This window comes from Mustela putorius, unplaced genomic scaffold, assembly GCF_011764305.1.
Source record: "Mustela putorius furo isolate JIRA1106 unplaced genomic scaffold, ASM1176430v1.1 tig00000129_pilon_pilon_pilon, whole genome shotgun sequence".
In the NCBI taxonomy this organism is placed as follows: Eukaryota; Metazoa; Chordata; class Mammalia; order Carnivora; family Mustelidae; genus Mustela; species Mustela putorius.
This window is the reverse complement of record NW_025421290.1, coordinates 830,143-845,981: the sequence shown is the minus strand read 5'-3', so window position 1 is coordinate 845,981 and position 15,839 is coordinate 830,143. Positions and strand designations below refer to the sequence as shown.

Here is a 15,839-nt window from a genome sequence, read left to right as displayed (position 1 = left end):
AGGGACATGTTTAACCAGTAATTTTACAGGTCAACATCTGTTATCAGTCATACTCAACAATTATTAGTGATGAGAAGACAGCATTTTAAAAAGTTTTCTTAAAAAAAAAAAGTTTTCTATATTTCTAGCATTTTAAAAGAAATACAAACTAGGAACAATCAGTCATTTAGTTCAACTATCTTTTATATGTATCTTTGAGAGATGTTAAGGATGGTGACCAAGATCACATTTATATATTTATTTTTTCTGTACTTTTTGTTTTTTTTTTTGTGGATACCTAGACTTCACACCCAATGTAAATTTCAAAATGTTTGCAATAGTTCAGTTTATTCCTTACTAACATTAAACAATAATAAAAAAAGCAATAAGCAATAATTTGGGGGTTTTTTTTGCAGATTTTATTTATTTATTCAAAAGAGAGAGAGAACACAGAAGCAGGGGTAGCAGCAGGCAGAGGGAGATGCTGACTCCCTACCAAGCAGACAGCCCAATGTGGGACTCGATCCCAGGATCCTGGGATCAGGGAGACCTGAGCCAAATCAACTGAGGCCTAACCAACTGAGCCTGCCGGGTTCCCAATAAGCAATATTTCTTAATGTTTATGATAGTATATGAGATTTTTTTATTTCAATCTCTGATTTTCCCAAGTTTCTACTACACCTAAGATCTATTTAATATTTTTATTTATTTTTAACTTTTTAAAAATAAGCGAGGATGATTTTTGGGAACTTTTTTTTCCCATGCATTCATATTTTTTATAACTTTTAAAAAATATTTTCTTTTTATTTTACTTTTTTCCATATTTGGTAAACTTCACTTGGAATACTGAAGGGTCCAAGATATGTAATTTTTTTTTTCAAATATCAAGCAGTTTGTTCTTTATTTTATTTTTTAAAATTATTTTTTATTATGTTCAATTAGCCAGCATATAGTGCATCAGTAGTTTTTGATGTAGTGTTCAAAGACTCATCAGTTGCATATAACACCCAGTGCTCATCACCACATGTGCCCTCCTTAATATCCATCACTTCATTACCGCATCCCCTCCCAGCCTTCTGTAACCCTGTAGTTTGGTTCCTAGAGTCCAGAGTCTCTCGTGCTTTGTCTCCCTCTCCGATTTCTTCCCATTCAGTTTTCCCTCCCTTGCCCTGTGGTCTTCCACGCTAGTCCTTATGTTCCATGTATGAGTGAAACCATATGTTAATTGTCTTTCTCTGCTTGACTTATTTCACATAGCATGATCCACCTCCAGTTTCATCCATGTCAGTGCAATTGGTGGGTATTCATCCTTTCTGATAGCTGAGGAATATTCCACTGTATATATGAACCACATCTTCCTTATCCATTCATCTACTGAAGGACATCTTGGCTCCTTCTACATGGCTATTATGAACATTGCTGCTCTGAACACTGGGGTGCCTGTGCCCCTTCTTTTCAACATCTATAACTTCGGGGTAAATACCCAACAGTGCAATTTTTGGGTTGTAGGGTAGCTCTACTTTTAGTGTCTTGATGAACCTCCATACTGTTTTTCCAGAGTGGCTGTACCAGCTTGCATTCCCACTAACAGTGTAATAAGGTTCTGTCTTCTCCACATTCTTGCCAACACTTGTTGCTTCCTATCTTGTTAATTTTTGCCATTTTAACAGGTGTAAAGTGGTATTTCATTGTGGTTTTGATTTGTATTTCCTTGATAGCTAGTGACATTGAATATTTTTTCATGTGTCTGTTAGCCACCTGTATGACTTCTTTGAAGAAGTGTTTGTTTATGTCTTCTGTCCATTTTTTGATGTGATTATCTTTTTTTTTTTTAAGATTTTATTTATTTATTTATTTATTTATTTATTTATTTATTTAAGAGAGAGACAGTGAGAGAGAGCATGAGCAAGGAGGTCAGAGAGAAAAGCAGACTCCCTGTGGAGCTGGGAGCCCGATGTGGGCCTCGATCCCAGGACTCCAGGATCATGACCCGAGCCGAAGGCAGTCGTCAAACCAACTGAGCCACCCAGGCGTCCCTGATTATCTGTTTTTTGAGTACTGAGTTTGAGGAGTTCTTTATAGATTTTGGATAACAGCCCTTTGTCTGTAGTGTCATTTGCAAATATCTTCTCCCATTTCATGGGTTGCCTCTTGGTTTTGTTGACTGTTCCTTTTGCTGTGCAAAAGCTTTTGATCTTGATGAAGCCCCCAAAGTTCATTTTTGCTTTTGTTTCCCTTGCCTTTAGAGACATGCCTTGAAAGAGGTTGCTACGGCCCAGGTCGAAGAGGTTACTGCCTATGTTCTCTAGGATTTTGATGGATTCCTGTCTCACAATGAGGTCTTTCATCCATTTTGAGATTATTTTGGGGTATGGTGTAAGAGAATGGTCCAGTTTCATTTTTCTGCATGTGGCTGTCCAATTTGCCCAACATCATTTATTGAAGAGACCATCTTGGTTCCATTGGATATTCTTTCCTGCTTTGTTGAAGTTTAGTTGACCATAGAGTTGAGGGTCCATTTCTGAGCTCTCTATTCTGTTCCACTGATTTATGTGTCTGTTTCTCTGTCAATACCGTACTATCTTGATGATCACAGCTTTGTAATAGAGCTTGAAGTCAGGCATTGTGATGCCCCAAGCTTTGGTTTCTTTTTCAACAATCCCCTGGCAATTTCGGGTCTTTCCTGGTTCCATACAAATTTTAGGATTGTTTGTTCCAGCTCTATAATAGTATTTTGAAAGGTATTTCACTGAAGTGTAGATTGTTCTGGGAAGCAACACATTTTCACAATGTTTCTTCTTCCATATCCATGCACATGGAATGTTTTTCTGTCTCTTTGTGTATTCCTCAGTTTCTTTTCATGAGTCTTCTATAGTTTCTGGAGTACAGATTCTTTGTGTCTTTGATTAGGTTTATTCCTAGGTATCTTACAATTTTTGGTGCTATTTTAAATGGAATAGATTCCTTAATTTCTCTTTTTTTCAGTCACATTGTTAGTATATAGAAATGCAACTTATTTCTGTGCACTGTGGGAGTTCTAGAAATTTTGGGTTGGAGTCTTTTCGGTTTTCCACATAAAGTATATTTCATCTGCAAAGAGAAGAGAGTTTGACTTCCTCTTTGCCAATCTGAATGCCTTTTCTTTTTGTTGTCTGATTGCTGAGGCTAGGACTTCTAGTACTATGCCGAACAAAAGTGGTGAGAATGGGCATTCCTGTCATGTTCTTGACCTTAAGGTAAAAGCTCTGTTTTTCCCCTTGAGAATGAAACTTGCTGTGTACTATTTATAGATGGCTTTTATGATATTGAGGAATATTCCTTCTGTCCCTATATTTTGAAGAGTTTTAATCAGGAAAGGATGATGTATTTTGTCAAGTGCTTTTTCTGTATCAATTAAAGGGTCATATGTTTCTTTTTTTTTTTTTTAAAGATTTTATTTATTTATTTGACAGACAGAGATCACAAGTAGGCAGAGAGGCAGGCAGAAAGAAAGAGAGAGAGAGGAGGAAGCAGGCCCCCTGCTGAGCAGAGAGCTCGATATGAAGTTTGATCCCAGGACCCTGGATCATGACCTGAGCAGAAGGCAGAGGCTTTAACCCACTGAGCCACTCAGACACCCGGATCACATTTTTCTTGTCTCTTTTGTTAATGTAATCTATCACATTGATTGATTTGCAAATATATGATTTCTTTTTTATAGAAAATTTCCCTGGGAAGCCATCTGGCCCTGAACTCTTGTTTTTTTGGGAGGTTTTTGATTACTGTTTCAGTCCTGGTAGTTTATAAGTTTCCAGGAAGGCACCATTTTTTCCAGTTTGCTTACTCTGTTGGCATATAGTTGCTTTATTTCTAATAATTATTTTCTAATAATTGTTTCTATTCTAATAATTGTTTCTATTTCCTCGGTATTAGTTGTGATCTCTTCCCTTTCTTTCATGATTTTATTGATTTGGATCATTTACCTTCTCTTTTGGATAAATCTCGCCAGAGATTTATCAATTAATTCTTTCTAAGAACCAGCTTCTAGTTTTATTGATCTGTTCTACTGCTCTTTCGGTTTCTATTTCATTGACTTCTGCTCTAATCTTTATTATTTTTCTTCTCTTGCTTGGTTTCTGTTTGATTTGCTGTTCTTTCTCCAGCTCCTTTAGGTATAAGGTTAGCTTGAGCATTTGGATTTTTCTGCTTTCTTGAGAGAAGCTTGGATGGCTATGTATTTCCCCCTTAGGACAACCTTTGCAGTATCCCAAAGATTTTGGACCAATGTGTTTTCATTTTCATTTGTTTCCATGAATTTTTAAAATTCTTCTTTAATTTCCTGGTTGACCCAATCATTCTTTAGCAGGATGTTCTTTAATCTCCAAATGTTTGAATTCCTTCCAATACTTTTTTCTTGTGATTGAGCTCTAGTTTCAAAGCACTGTGGTCTGATAAAATTCAGGGAATAATCTCAGTCTTTTGATATTGTCTGAGACCTGATTTGTGACCCAGTATGTGGTCTATTCTGGTGAATGTTCCATGTGCACTCGAGAAAAATGAATATTTTGTTGTTTTAGGGTAAAATGTTCCATATGTATCTACAAAGACCATCTGGTCCAAAGTGTCATTCAAGCTCTTATTTCTTTGTTGAGCAGCTTAGATGATCTGTCCACTGCTGAGAGGGGAGTGTTAAGGTCTCCTACTATTAATTTATTATTATTAATATGATTATTTTGGTTAATAGATGGTCTCTGTAGTTGGCTGCTCCCATGTTTGGGGGGGCAGAGATATTTAAAATTGTTAGATTTTCTTGTTGGATAGACCCTTTAAGTATGATATAGTGTCTCTCTACATCTCTTATTACAGTCTTTGGTTTAAAATCTAATTTATCTGGAATGAGAATTGCTACCCCAGCTTTCTTTCGAGGTCTGTTGGCATGACGAATGGTTCTCCATCCCCTGATTTCCAATCTGGAGATGTCTTAGGTTCAAAATGAGTCTCTTAAAACAGCATATGGATGGGTCCTTTTTATCCGATCTGAAACCCTGTGCCATTTCATGGGAGCATTGAGGCCATTCAAGTTGAAGGTAACTATTGAGAGATATGCATTTAATGCCATCACATTGCCTTTAAAGTCCCTGTTTCCCCTAACTACTCTCAGGATAGCTTCCTTGGCTCTAAGATATGCAAGTTTCACTATTATATGCCAGGGTGTTGGTCTATTTCTTTTTGATGTTGGGAGGGGTTCTCTCTGCCTCTTAGACATGAATGCTTGTTTCCTTCCCCAGATCAGGGAAGTTCTCAGCTGTGATTTGTTCAAATATACTTTCTAGTCCTCTCTCTCTCCAACCAGTTAGGAATCCCAATAATTCAGAGTCTTTTCTCATGGGCTTCCAAATGCCTGTCCCTATCGTCCTCGGCTTCCTTCCTTTCTATCAGCTTCTCTTCTAGATCACTAATCCATTCTTCTGCCTCATTTACCCTGGCTGTTAGTGTATCCAGTTTAGACTGCATTTCATTCACAGCAATTTTGAAGTTCAGCCTGATTAGATCTCATTTCTGCCCTTAGAGATTCTATATTGTTGCTAGTGCTTTTCTCAAGCCTTGCTATTGACTTCATAATTGCTACCCTGAAGTGTATCTCTAACATCTTGCTTATATCAATATCCATTAGATTTCTGGCAGAGGACATTGTCTCTGATTCTTTTCTTTGTTGCAGAGTTCCTCCTCCTAGTCATTCTGTTGAGGGACATGGTTGAGGGAATGTACCGAGTCCAAAATATCAACTATAACCCAAAGAAAATACACATTAAGAAAAAATCCAAAGCGGTTGAAAGCTACCACAGATACACCATCAAAGCCAAGACGATCCAAAACAATTAAAAAAAAAAAAAAAAGAGAGAGAGAGAGACAAAAGAAAAGAAAAAAGGGAGAAAGGACAGAGATTATAATCTCTCAGGGTGGACAGTTATCTGCTTGTTCCTGCTTGATTTTTGGTCTCTGTGTTAGAAAAAACTATATTCCAAAATTGCAAAGAAATCAGAACTTACATATATAGCAAGATAAAATTGAATAGAGTGAAAAATGGACTATAATGGGGTGTAAATATATGAAACATATATGTGAAAAAGAAAATAAAAGTTAAGAAGTGACTTAAAAACAGAGGCTGGGAAATACGAATCTATTTGAAATGGGAGCAGGGTTAAAAAAAAAAAAAGAATAAGAGAAACTAAAAGAGAAATATAAAATTTTAGCTTGAAGTATAAGCCAGTCATGAGGAAACACCAGGAGCTTCCAATATTATTTTCCCCTGGTGCTGAGTTTTACAGTTCTGTAGGAAATAAGCTTAAGCTTATTCACCTGTTCTTCCAATCTGTCTTTTGGAGGAGGGGCCTGTTGCTCAGCTTCCCAGGTGTCTTTGCCTGGGTGGAGTTGCCCCAAACCTTGTCAGAGAGGGCGCCCGGGTGGCTCAGTGGGTTAAGCCGCTGCCTTTGGCTCGGGTCATGATCTCAGTGTCCTGGGATCGAGTCCCGCATCGGGCTCTCTGCTCAGCAGGGAGCCTGCTTCTTCCTCTCTCTCTCTCTGCCTGCCTCTCTGCCTACTTGTGATCTCTCTCTGTCAAATGAATAAATAAAATCTTTAAAAAAAAAAAAAAAACTTTGTCAGAGAGATGGGCTTAATGTGAGCTGGTTGGCTGAGCTGCTTTAATTTCCTGGTGTCTTTCCACTTCTCTTTAGAGGGACAGACCGAATATGGCTGTGCAGAAATCTCCAGCTGAAAGCCGCAAAGTCACAGTCCACTCCTCTCAAAAGATCCTCCAGGTCAATCTGTCTCCCCTTCTGCATGTATCAAACTCCACAGACTTGTGCATCTTCTCAGTGACATCTTCTCAGTGACGGGCCAGTTGCCTTGATTCTCAAATGTCTTTGCCCCACCCAGAATTGTTCTGCCCTTGCCTAGGTCCAGGCTAAGTAATCCCGCTCAGGTTTGCTCTATGTCGTTTTTGTTCCCTGAAGGCTTTCTGCACAGCTTTCGAGGATGAGAACGAACATGTTGACCTCCCCAAATCTGGCCCTAGAGCCAAAAGCTCAGAGCCCCATTCCTCTGTGAGCCCTCAGAGAAAAGCAGTCAATCACTCCTATCACCTAGCTCTCTAGCCACACTCTGTGCTCACTGGCCTGTGACCAAGCATTTGTATCTCAGGTGCCCAACCCTATGTGGAGTCTCCAAACCCAACAGGCTCTTGTGGCGTGCTCCCACACCACTCCCCCTGGGGAATGAAAGAAGGCTCTCCCCCAGTTAGGCCGCTTGTTGGACCCCTGCTCGAACAGGATCTGACTGTGCCTCGGTTCACCGTTTATGGCAACCCCAAGGTGAGAGACCACTCCTGGGCTCACTGATTGCAGCTGGCTTCCCTGCTCCGATACATGGGAACTCTGCCACACTCAGGCACCCCTGGTCTTCCTGTGACCCTGAGGATCTTGAGACCACACTGTCCCAGCAAGGGTTCAACCTCCCACTTAGCTTCCTGAGTCCTATTTAATATTTTCAAAAACAGCAAAGGAAACATGAAAGCCATTCTTGGCCAGGTATAAGAGCTAGTAAATACTGAATGGTAGACTGAATAAGTGATAAATACAATGATTTTTTTAAAATCATGATCTGATTTAAACTAACTTCACAATCTCATTTAACCCCAGCTATAAAATGGGACACAACTCCTTAGTGAAGCAGGAATATTTGCAGAGAGCACAGAAGAGACCTTTGAGATAATTTGGATATTTTTAGGGACAGAAAACTAAGGCATTTTTCCAGGTCAGAATGTTAATTAAAAGGCAGGCCTGATAATTATGAAGCCAGGTCTGTCTACTGACTCCTACTAGCTTTAGTGCTCTTTTCATCACAAATGCACTTAAACCATATGTGGTCTCTTAAGCTTAACCAGCATTTGTGACATTATTCTTTACATTTAAACAAATTACCGGAATCTGAAAACACTAAAGATGGTGACCTTTTTAAAGAGGTCCCTCCTTTCAATGGAGGGCTGAAGGAAATATTTTCTAAAGGGGAACTTTTATTTTTTGATATTCCCACCTCATCTCCAAAAATATGTAAGTCTAGAAGGGAGAAAAATAGTCATTCAACTTCTTTCTTTATGAGAAATAATATTTATTATAATAGTTAGAAGGCTACTGGGTCTTACAAATTTCAATGTTATGGTTCAACATATTCCATTATTAGGCGTCCATTAAACCACAGGTACACTAGCTTTAGAATAGTATCAGCTGAAAAACACACCAAAAGTTAAATTCCACTTACTTTCAGACGTCTTCTTCTCAGTTCCTGTAGTTTTCATTCGCTCCCAGGAATTCTGTTCCTTCTTTTCACAATCTTTAATGTCAAAAAGTTCTTTTTCCTCTTTTCTCTTTTGTCTCATCTTGTCATAAGTAGATTTTGAAATAGAAATTTTAATCTGAATTAAAAAGTTGAAATATCTGTAAGTATTCAGGGATTTGTTATTTAACATAGCTATCTTCATCTCTGGCAACTACATAGAGACATTGTCTACATATAAAAAAGTAAGTTATATATATTTTTAGTCCTTATTTTAGGAATTCTAAAATTGACTAGCAGGGTGTCTGGGTGGCTCAGTGGGTTAAACCTCTGCCTTTGGCTGAGGTCATGATCTCAGGTCCTGGGATAGAGCCCTTCATCGGGCTCTCTGCTCAGCAGGGATCCTGCTTCCCTTCCTCTCTCTCTGCCTGCCTCTGTGCCTACTTGTGATCTCTGTCAAATAAATAAATAAAATCTTAAAATAAAATAAAATTGAATAGAATTACATGATGCTAACATCATAACTGAATTTGTACCTGAGGACACCAGTCTGTTACTCCTCGAGTGTCCTAGAAAATTGTTGAGTATGTAAATACACACACACACACAAACATAAAGTACATGTATAGTTTAAAGTATACTAGATACTTTATACCAGAATGAGAATATTTTTGCTGGAAAGAAAAATAATCCATTATTTAAATGATTAAGGATCAGAAATTTCAATTATCCTGGGATTTTAAAAATTTTAATCAAAACACCTTCATCACCCCAAATCTGATGAACACAGCACAATTAAATAATATAGGCTTGAGTTTATCCTAATAATCAGCAAATAATCTTACATCCTTTTCATTCTCAATATCAACATATGATGGAATATTTTGCTGGACTGCTCTTCCATAAATCCCTGATGGTGGTTCAATGTTTTGTTTAGTTGAAAATGCATCTCCATTTTCCACAGAAGATATCACTGATTGGCTGCAGGCTGCTGGTGCTGAATTTGGACTTCCAAATACACCTGAAATTAACCCACCATCAAATTGCCATTAAGTATTTATGTGATCACACTCTAATAACAAAGTTAAAGACAAGCTCTTGACTTTAAGAAATAAACAATATAGTTAGTAAGAAAAACATGTCAAATAATAATAAATATAAAAATAAATCCCCTAACAGGATAATCATACAGGTATCACTAGACATTTCACAATATTAATTGAGAACTACATATTGTAATAACGAGTTTAAATGAAGGAAAGGTTGATATGATGTGTGTTTAAGATGATTTCAGTGCAAGGATTTGAGCTGGAATTAGAAGACACAATGAATTTGGGCAGGTAAATGAAGGAGGAGGAAGGGCATCCTATAAGATGGTAATGCTTAGAAGAAGAGCTGAACAAGTATAAAGCATGTAAATGAAGTGAATAACTCAGTTTGGTTAAGAACAAGGCAGAAGAATAACAGAAACTAAGTTTGCAAGGGTAGGTTGGAGCCAATCTGAGAAGGGCCTCAAATTAACTTAATGATTCTCTACCAAGCAAACAATTAGGAAAGCTTTCCAAGTATTTCATCCTATTTCACGGTATTTATTAAAAATAAAATGTCGATCATCAATGTCTATCATCACATTCTACCTTTTTGATTAAAAAAGAAACTAACTGAGATGTGTTAATTAACTTGATGGGGGAATCCTTTCACAATGTATATGGATATTAAATAATCACTTACAGTTTTATTTGTCAATTATACCTCAATAAAGTTGAAAAGAAAAAAGAGTTTTAAAGAATATTTGCAAATATATTGTTCAAAGGTCCTCTAATCCTCCAAAAATATGTAATTCTGATTTGTCTATACTCTGTATGGAAAATAATGAAATTATATTAAATACTAAGCTGATAAATTATAATTAAGGACTATTATTTGAACTTAAACTGTGATAAAGCTGTCTTAGCTATCCTAAAAATGTCTTAGAAGTCCCTAAGCTGCAGCTGTTACATAAAGTATCTCTCTGAAAATTACTCACATGAATTTACTTAGTTTTGTTAGAAGACAGAAATCTAAAATTAAGTAATCACTTCTAATTTTTTCAATTTAATAATTTCTTAAAAAGAAAGTTCTAATAAAAAAAGTTCTGATCAACACTTGAATCACATTCTTCTTTGTTCTTTAATGATATCCCCTGCTTATGTGTGGAGAACACATACAATTAACAAGCTAAATAACTTGGAAATACCTTTTCCAACAACAACTACTGAGTCTTCTGGTAAGGTATTTGTGGATATGAAGTCAAAACTGGGAATTTGCTGTAAATTTGATGATGACCCTGTAAATGCTAAAGAAACAAACAAAAAACCCCACATTTTAATATTGTTGTTATATAGTATTTTAGGATATTATAACATGGTCCTTTAAAACAGAAAATTTTATTTCATACATGGATTTTATAATTTATTTATTCACACTTATTTATTAATTCAATAAATATTTGAAATTAGAATACCTTGTTTGACTAGGCAGTAGAGAGAAAAGAGACCTTCCTTCCCCTAAGGACTATATACATGGCAGAGTTAAGAATGGGAAGATATACAAGAAAATAATCACAGCATGAAAAATGAGCAACAAAAGGTAACCATGAAGGAAAGCCTCTGACTTCTAAAAACAGCCAAGTCAATCTCTCAGCAATCTGTAATTTTCTAGGTTAACTTTCACCTCAGTGTGCGATTATTTGTTTAATTATTCTACTACTCTGTAAGCTCTATGGAGATAGGACCCATGTCTGGTTTCAATTATGCTTTTCCAGAGCCTCTTAGTAGGACATATAGTAGGTTTTCAATAAATATATGTTAGATGAACGTTATAAGACAGAAAAAATGAAAAGCAAAGTATAATTAATTTGGGGTCTACAAACAGATACCTCAGGGTAGACTCAAAAGGTGTTAAGTGACAAAGGAAAGCAAATTTCAGTAAATGCAACAATTTGTTCAAAATCTGTCCATAAAGTGTATACATAGTCTGTCAAGAAATGACTGAATAATTAGACAAATCTCAAGAAGAAACATATAAAGAACATGTTATCCTTAAGTAGTTTAACTTCATTTATCAGGCTGATATAACTAGTCATTTTTCACACTACTAGTCATTTTTTACTTTTACTTTTTACACTATATTTTCTTGTAAACAAAACATTGAAAGAAATGTTGCTCACTGGGTCTCAACTGTAAAATATAAAGAAAAAATAAGCTTAAAAGACTCTTGACACATAAGCTAATTTTATTTAACCTTTTTGTTACTTCTATCTCATTCATCCAAATAGTGAAAGAGAAAACACTAACTCATAAAAGCTAGTTTGCTAAGCATTATCAGTAGTCACTTTCTTAAGTCATTAATTGGGGCTTCATATGAATATGCTGGAAAATGGGCAGGTTCAAAGGAACAACCAGCAAAGGAGTGGAATGGGAAGAAGTGGTTCTGAAAGCAAATCTTAAAACCGTCTGAAGTTTCTTACAAAATGAATCCATTCATATATGCCACCTATTGCCAATATTTCTTTTGGAAGTTGTTTTATTCCCTTGAGCGCTGTACTCAAATGTCACTTTAATCTGATTGTTTAAAGATGCAATGTTTGAGGGACTGTATCCAAGGCTACAATGTTAGTTTGGGTTGGCTCATCACTGCTCCATTCATTTAACATGTGGTATTGGACACCATTACATGCAAAGCCTAATAGGAATAAAAAAATGCAATACCTTTACTTTTAAATAATTTATACTACTCCACACCAGTTAAGTGGGGAAGAAAACTTTCTAAAGAAATGGATTCTAGCCAGTATTCAAAAAGCAGACATGCTATGAACACATTAGGATCAGAAACAGACATCTAGGCTGACTGTACATTGCCACCTAAGAAAACTTCCAGTACTAAGAATGCCAGAGCACTGGGAATGAAAAGAGTAGTAAGAGATAATGTAGTAAGTTCAGCTGACGCAAGATTATTAAGGGATTTAAAAATTATGCTGCAGGGGTGCCTGGGTGGCTCAGTGGGTTAAGCCGCTGCCTTCAGCTCAGGTCATGATCTCAGGGTCCTGGGATCGAGTCCCGCATCGGGCTCTCTGCTCAGCAGGGAGCCTGCTTCCCTTCCTCTCTCTCTGCCTGCCTCTCTGCCTACTTGTGATCTCTCTCTGTCAAATAACTAAATAAAATCTTTAAAAAACAATTATGCTGCAGAGCACAAAATCTATTCTGTGGGAAACAGGGAACCACTCAAGGTTTTGAGTATGGAAGAGATGGTAACTATACTTCAAAAAAGTTAATTCTGGAAGGGTATGGAGCCTGGAGTAAAAATGGATAAAATAAGAGGCAAGATGTCTTATTCAGAAAGCTATTGCAATTATCCAAGGAAGAGATAATGAAGGCCCATATTAAACAGAACTGGTAGGATCGTCACCACTGCCTAAACTTGGAGGGTAAGGAGAAGTAGACAAAGATGACTCTAAAGTTTTAAGTCCACATAACTGGAAAAATAGTAATGCTACTAATAAAAATAAAAACAAAGAAAAAAGGAACTGGTCCTTTTCGTCCTAAAGGAAGGTTAGTTTGGTTTTTGAGCATGTTTATTCTCCTGACCAAAAAGATAAATAGGTGTTTGGTTTAGAGTTGGAAGTATGTGTATGAAGTAATTTTCTGGACTAGAAATAACAGCTGGTCAAAAGTTATAAACATTTTTATGATTCTGCTGTCCAAAAAAGGGTGCCAATAGTAGTGATAAAAGATATTCAGCAATTATTTCAAAGCAATTTCTAAAAAAAGAAAATTAAAAAATTGTATGTTAGGGTATGAGTTACTTTTAGGAAAAAAAAATTTTTTTTTTAAAGATTTTATTTATTTATTTGAGAGAGAGACAGTGAGAGAGATCATGAGTGAGGAGAAGGTCAGAGAGAGAAGCAGACTCCCCGTGGAGCTGGGAGCCTGATGCGGAACTCGATCCCAGGACCCCAGGATCATGACCTGAACTGAAGGCAGTCGTCCAACCAACTGAGCCACCCAGGCGTCCCAGGAAGAAAAATATTTTTGTATTGATTATCTTTACATGAGAAATAAAATATATAAGTAAATAGGAAAAAACCCTGTCATTTTCTTTTGTAAAAACAATGAGAGAGAAGAAATCTTTCACAAAGAACAGATATTGAATCACATCGTGGATGAAATACTTTAAAAATTTACCAAAAAGAAAGATAAAAGAAAAAAAAACATTCCAAGCAACTTTCCTTTACTCAATTTATTTCCACAAAAAAACAAACCAGATGTCCTAAAATGCCTGACTGCCTACACAGACACACAGATATACCCACACACCCACACATATGTGACTTCAGATGATCAGAAATAACAAAAGTTAAAAAAAATAAAATGTCTTATCATCTGCAAAAATAAAAAATAAAAAAGAATAACAAAAGTTGACCTACTATAATCATGGTTGCTACAAATAAAAAAATGACAGCTCCTTAGAGTTACTAGGAGATTAAATACCTAAATACAGTGACTTCTTATTACTCTATTTAAATATTTATTCCCTTTAAAGTAACTTCCTCGGAGCGCCTGGGTGGCTCAGTGGGTTAAAGCCTCTGTCTTCGGCTCAGGTCATGAACCCAGGGTCCTAGGATTGAGCCCCACATCGGGCTCTCTGCTTAGCGGGGAGCCTGCTTCCTCCTCTCTCTCTCTGCCTGCCTCTCTGCCTACTTGTGATCTCTGTCAAATAAATAAATAAAGCTTAAAATAAATAAATAAATAAATAAAATAAAGTAACTTCCTCTTTATCCTAAAGGAAATTTTAAAAAATGTAGCTTTAATAGGTTCTCTGAAATAATGAAGAGAGCAGTCACAGAGGAGCTGCTTGCTCCACTAAATTTTTAAAGGAAAAAAAAAAAAGAATGCAAATTACTAATAATGGTTAGTGATAACAAAGAAGCCTTCCCAGGTTCTACCATAGGAAAACTATATTCCTGTTTCCACAGTTTTATTCCATGATTACAACCTAAGTAGGCATCTGGGACTTATTTATTCACATGATTTTTCTACCCCATTTTTGTGCTAAAATGTCTTGTAAAATGTGTGTGTTTGTGTGTGTAATCTTGGCAGGGGAGACGTCACCAGAGATTCCCGAGTTTTAACTTCATATGTAGTCACTTCCCTACTCTGGCTTCTCAGGCAAGTCCATTAAACAATACATGAAACCTCTATGTTCTCTTATTTGGCAAAATTACTGAAGCAATAACACATCAGCAGAGGGGTAAGAAAAATCTCAAAACTGAGAAATCTCCGCTTATTGGCATGCTTAGGGAGAATTCTAACACACTTAATTTAGGATTTAGAGACATTCAATTTTAAAAATTAATTTGTGACATTTACTAACCTTTTGTATGTTTATAATGTCTTGGGGGTTCCTTATTTTGTATTTTGAAAACACTAGGAGAAATGTCATGGGACCTATCATCTTCAAAATCACCACATCCAAACCCATAGTTCATACGTTGACCAATTATGCTTACACTGGATGCTGTAATCCCTATAAGATAAAAATACATAAAAATATTTATTTGAATGATTCAGGTAATAGTATACATAGGTACGTATATCCCCTCTAAATCTATCTTGCCTTCTAGGACTTTTAAAAAGGTCAGCAATGTAACATTAGAAATTATAACATTACAGTAATTTAAAGAGTTTTATCTTATTTTCAATTTTGTTATACTTTTTACTAGCAGTTAAGAACATTTATTTTAAACTATATCCAAAACATTTTATAAAACAGGCTTTAAAATTACAATGAAATACAAAATTTAATGTTTGGAAGAGATAACCAAGAATATATATATTTAAAATATTACAGGCATTTAATGTTTAAATGACATATAAACCTTTATAGCAAAAAGAACAATTTTTAAATCTAGAATTTTTAAACTGTATCCTGAGAGATATTTTCCATTTCTCTCTTCTCTCCTACTCTTGTGTAGTAGGTCTACCCTGGTGTGGCTGGTGAAGCAGTACACTCCAGTGACTAAACTCAGAATCTGTAATTATACTTCCTGGCTTTAAGTCATAGCACTGCCACTTAAACTGCTGACAGAATCTAAGCAAGACACTTAATCTTATTTTTAAAAATAGGGGATAATAGTATTACCCCTCCAGGATGGTCGTGAGGATTAAGTAAATAGGGATACTCTAAATAGCCAAATCGGGGCACCTGGGTAGCTCAGTCAGTTAGGCATCCGACTTTTTTTTTTTTTTTAAGATTTATTTATTTGAGAGAGAGTGCGAGAAAGCATGAGAGGGGAGAAGGTCAGAGGAAGAAGCAGACTTCCCACAGAGCTGGGAGCCTGATGTGGGACTCAATCCCAGGACTCCAGGATCGTGACCTGAGCCGAAGGCAGTGGCTTAACCAACTGAGCCACCGAGGCGCCCCTAACCATCCAACTCTTGACTTTGGTTCAGCTAATGATCTCAGGGTCCTAAGATCAAGCCCCAGGTCAGGCTCCTCATTCACTGGGG

At 36.5% G+C, this 15,839-nt stretch overlaps 1 protein-coding gene across 3 annotated transcripts in view; it reads right to left on the bottom strand.

The window, feature by feature from the left end:
• The window catches only part of TOGARAM1 (TOG array regulator of axonemal microtubules 1), an 81,979-nt gene that overhangs the window by 28,479 nt on the left and 37,661 nt on the right, over window positions 1–15,839 (bottom strand). For 2 of the 3 annotated variants that reach the window (XM_013055796.2, XM_013055791.2), the window contains exons 8-11: window positions 14,704–14,856; window positions 10,529–10,627; window positions 9,138–9,313; window positions 8,278–8,431 (exon numbers count right to left, since the gene is read on the bottom strand). In XM_013055796.2, coding sequence (XP_012911250.2) covers window positions 8,278–8,431; window positions 9,138–9,313; window positions 10,529–10,627; window positions 14,704–14,856 — 582 coding nt within the window. The remainder of the gene's footprint in view (window positions 1–8,277; window positions 8,432–9,137; window positions 9,314–10,528; window positions 10,628–14,703; window positions 14,857–15,839) is intronic. The other variant, XM_013055780.2, reaches the window with a different exon arrangement.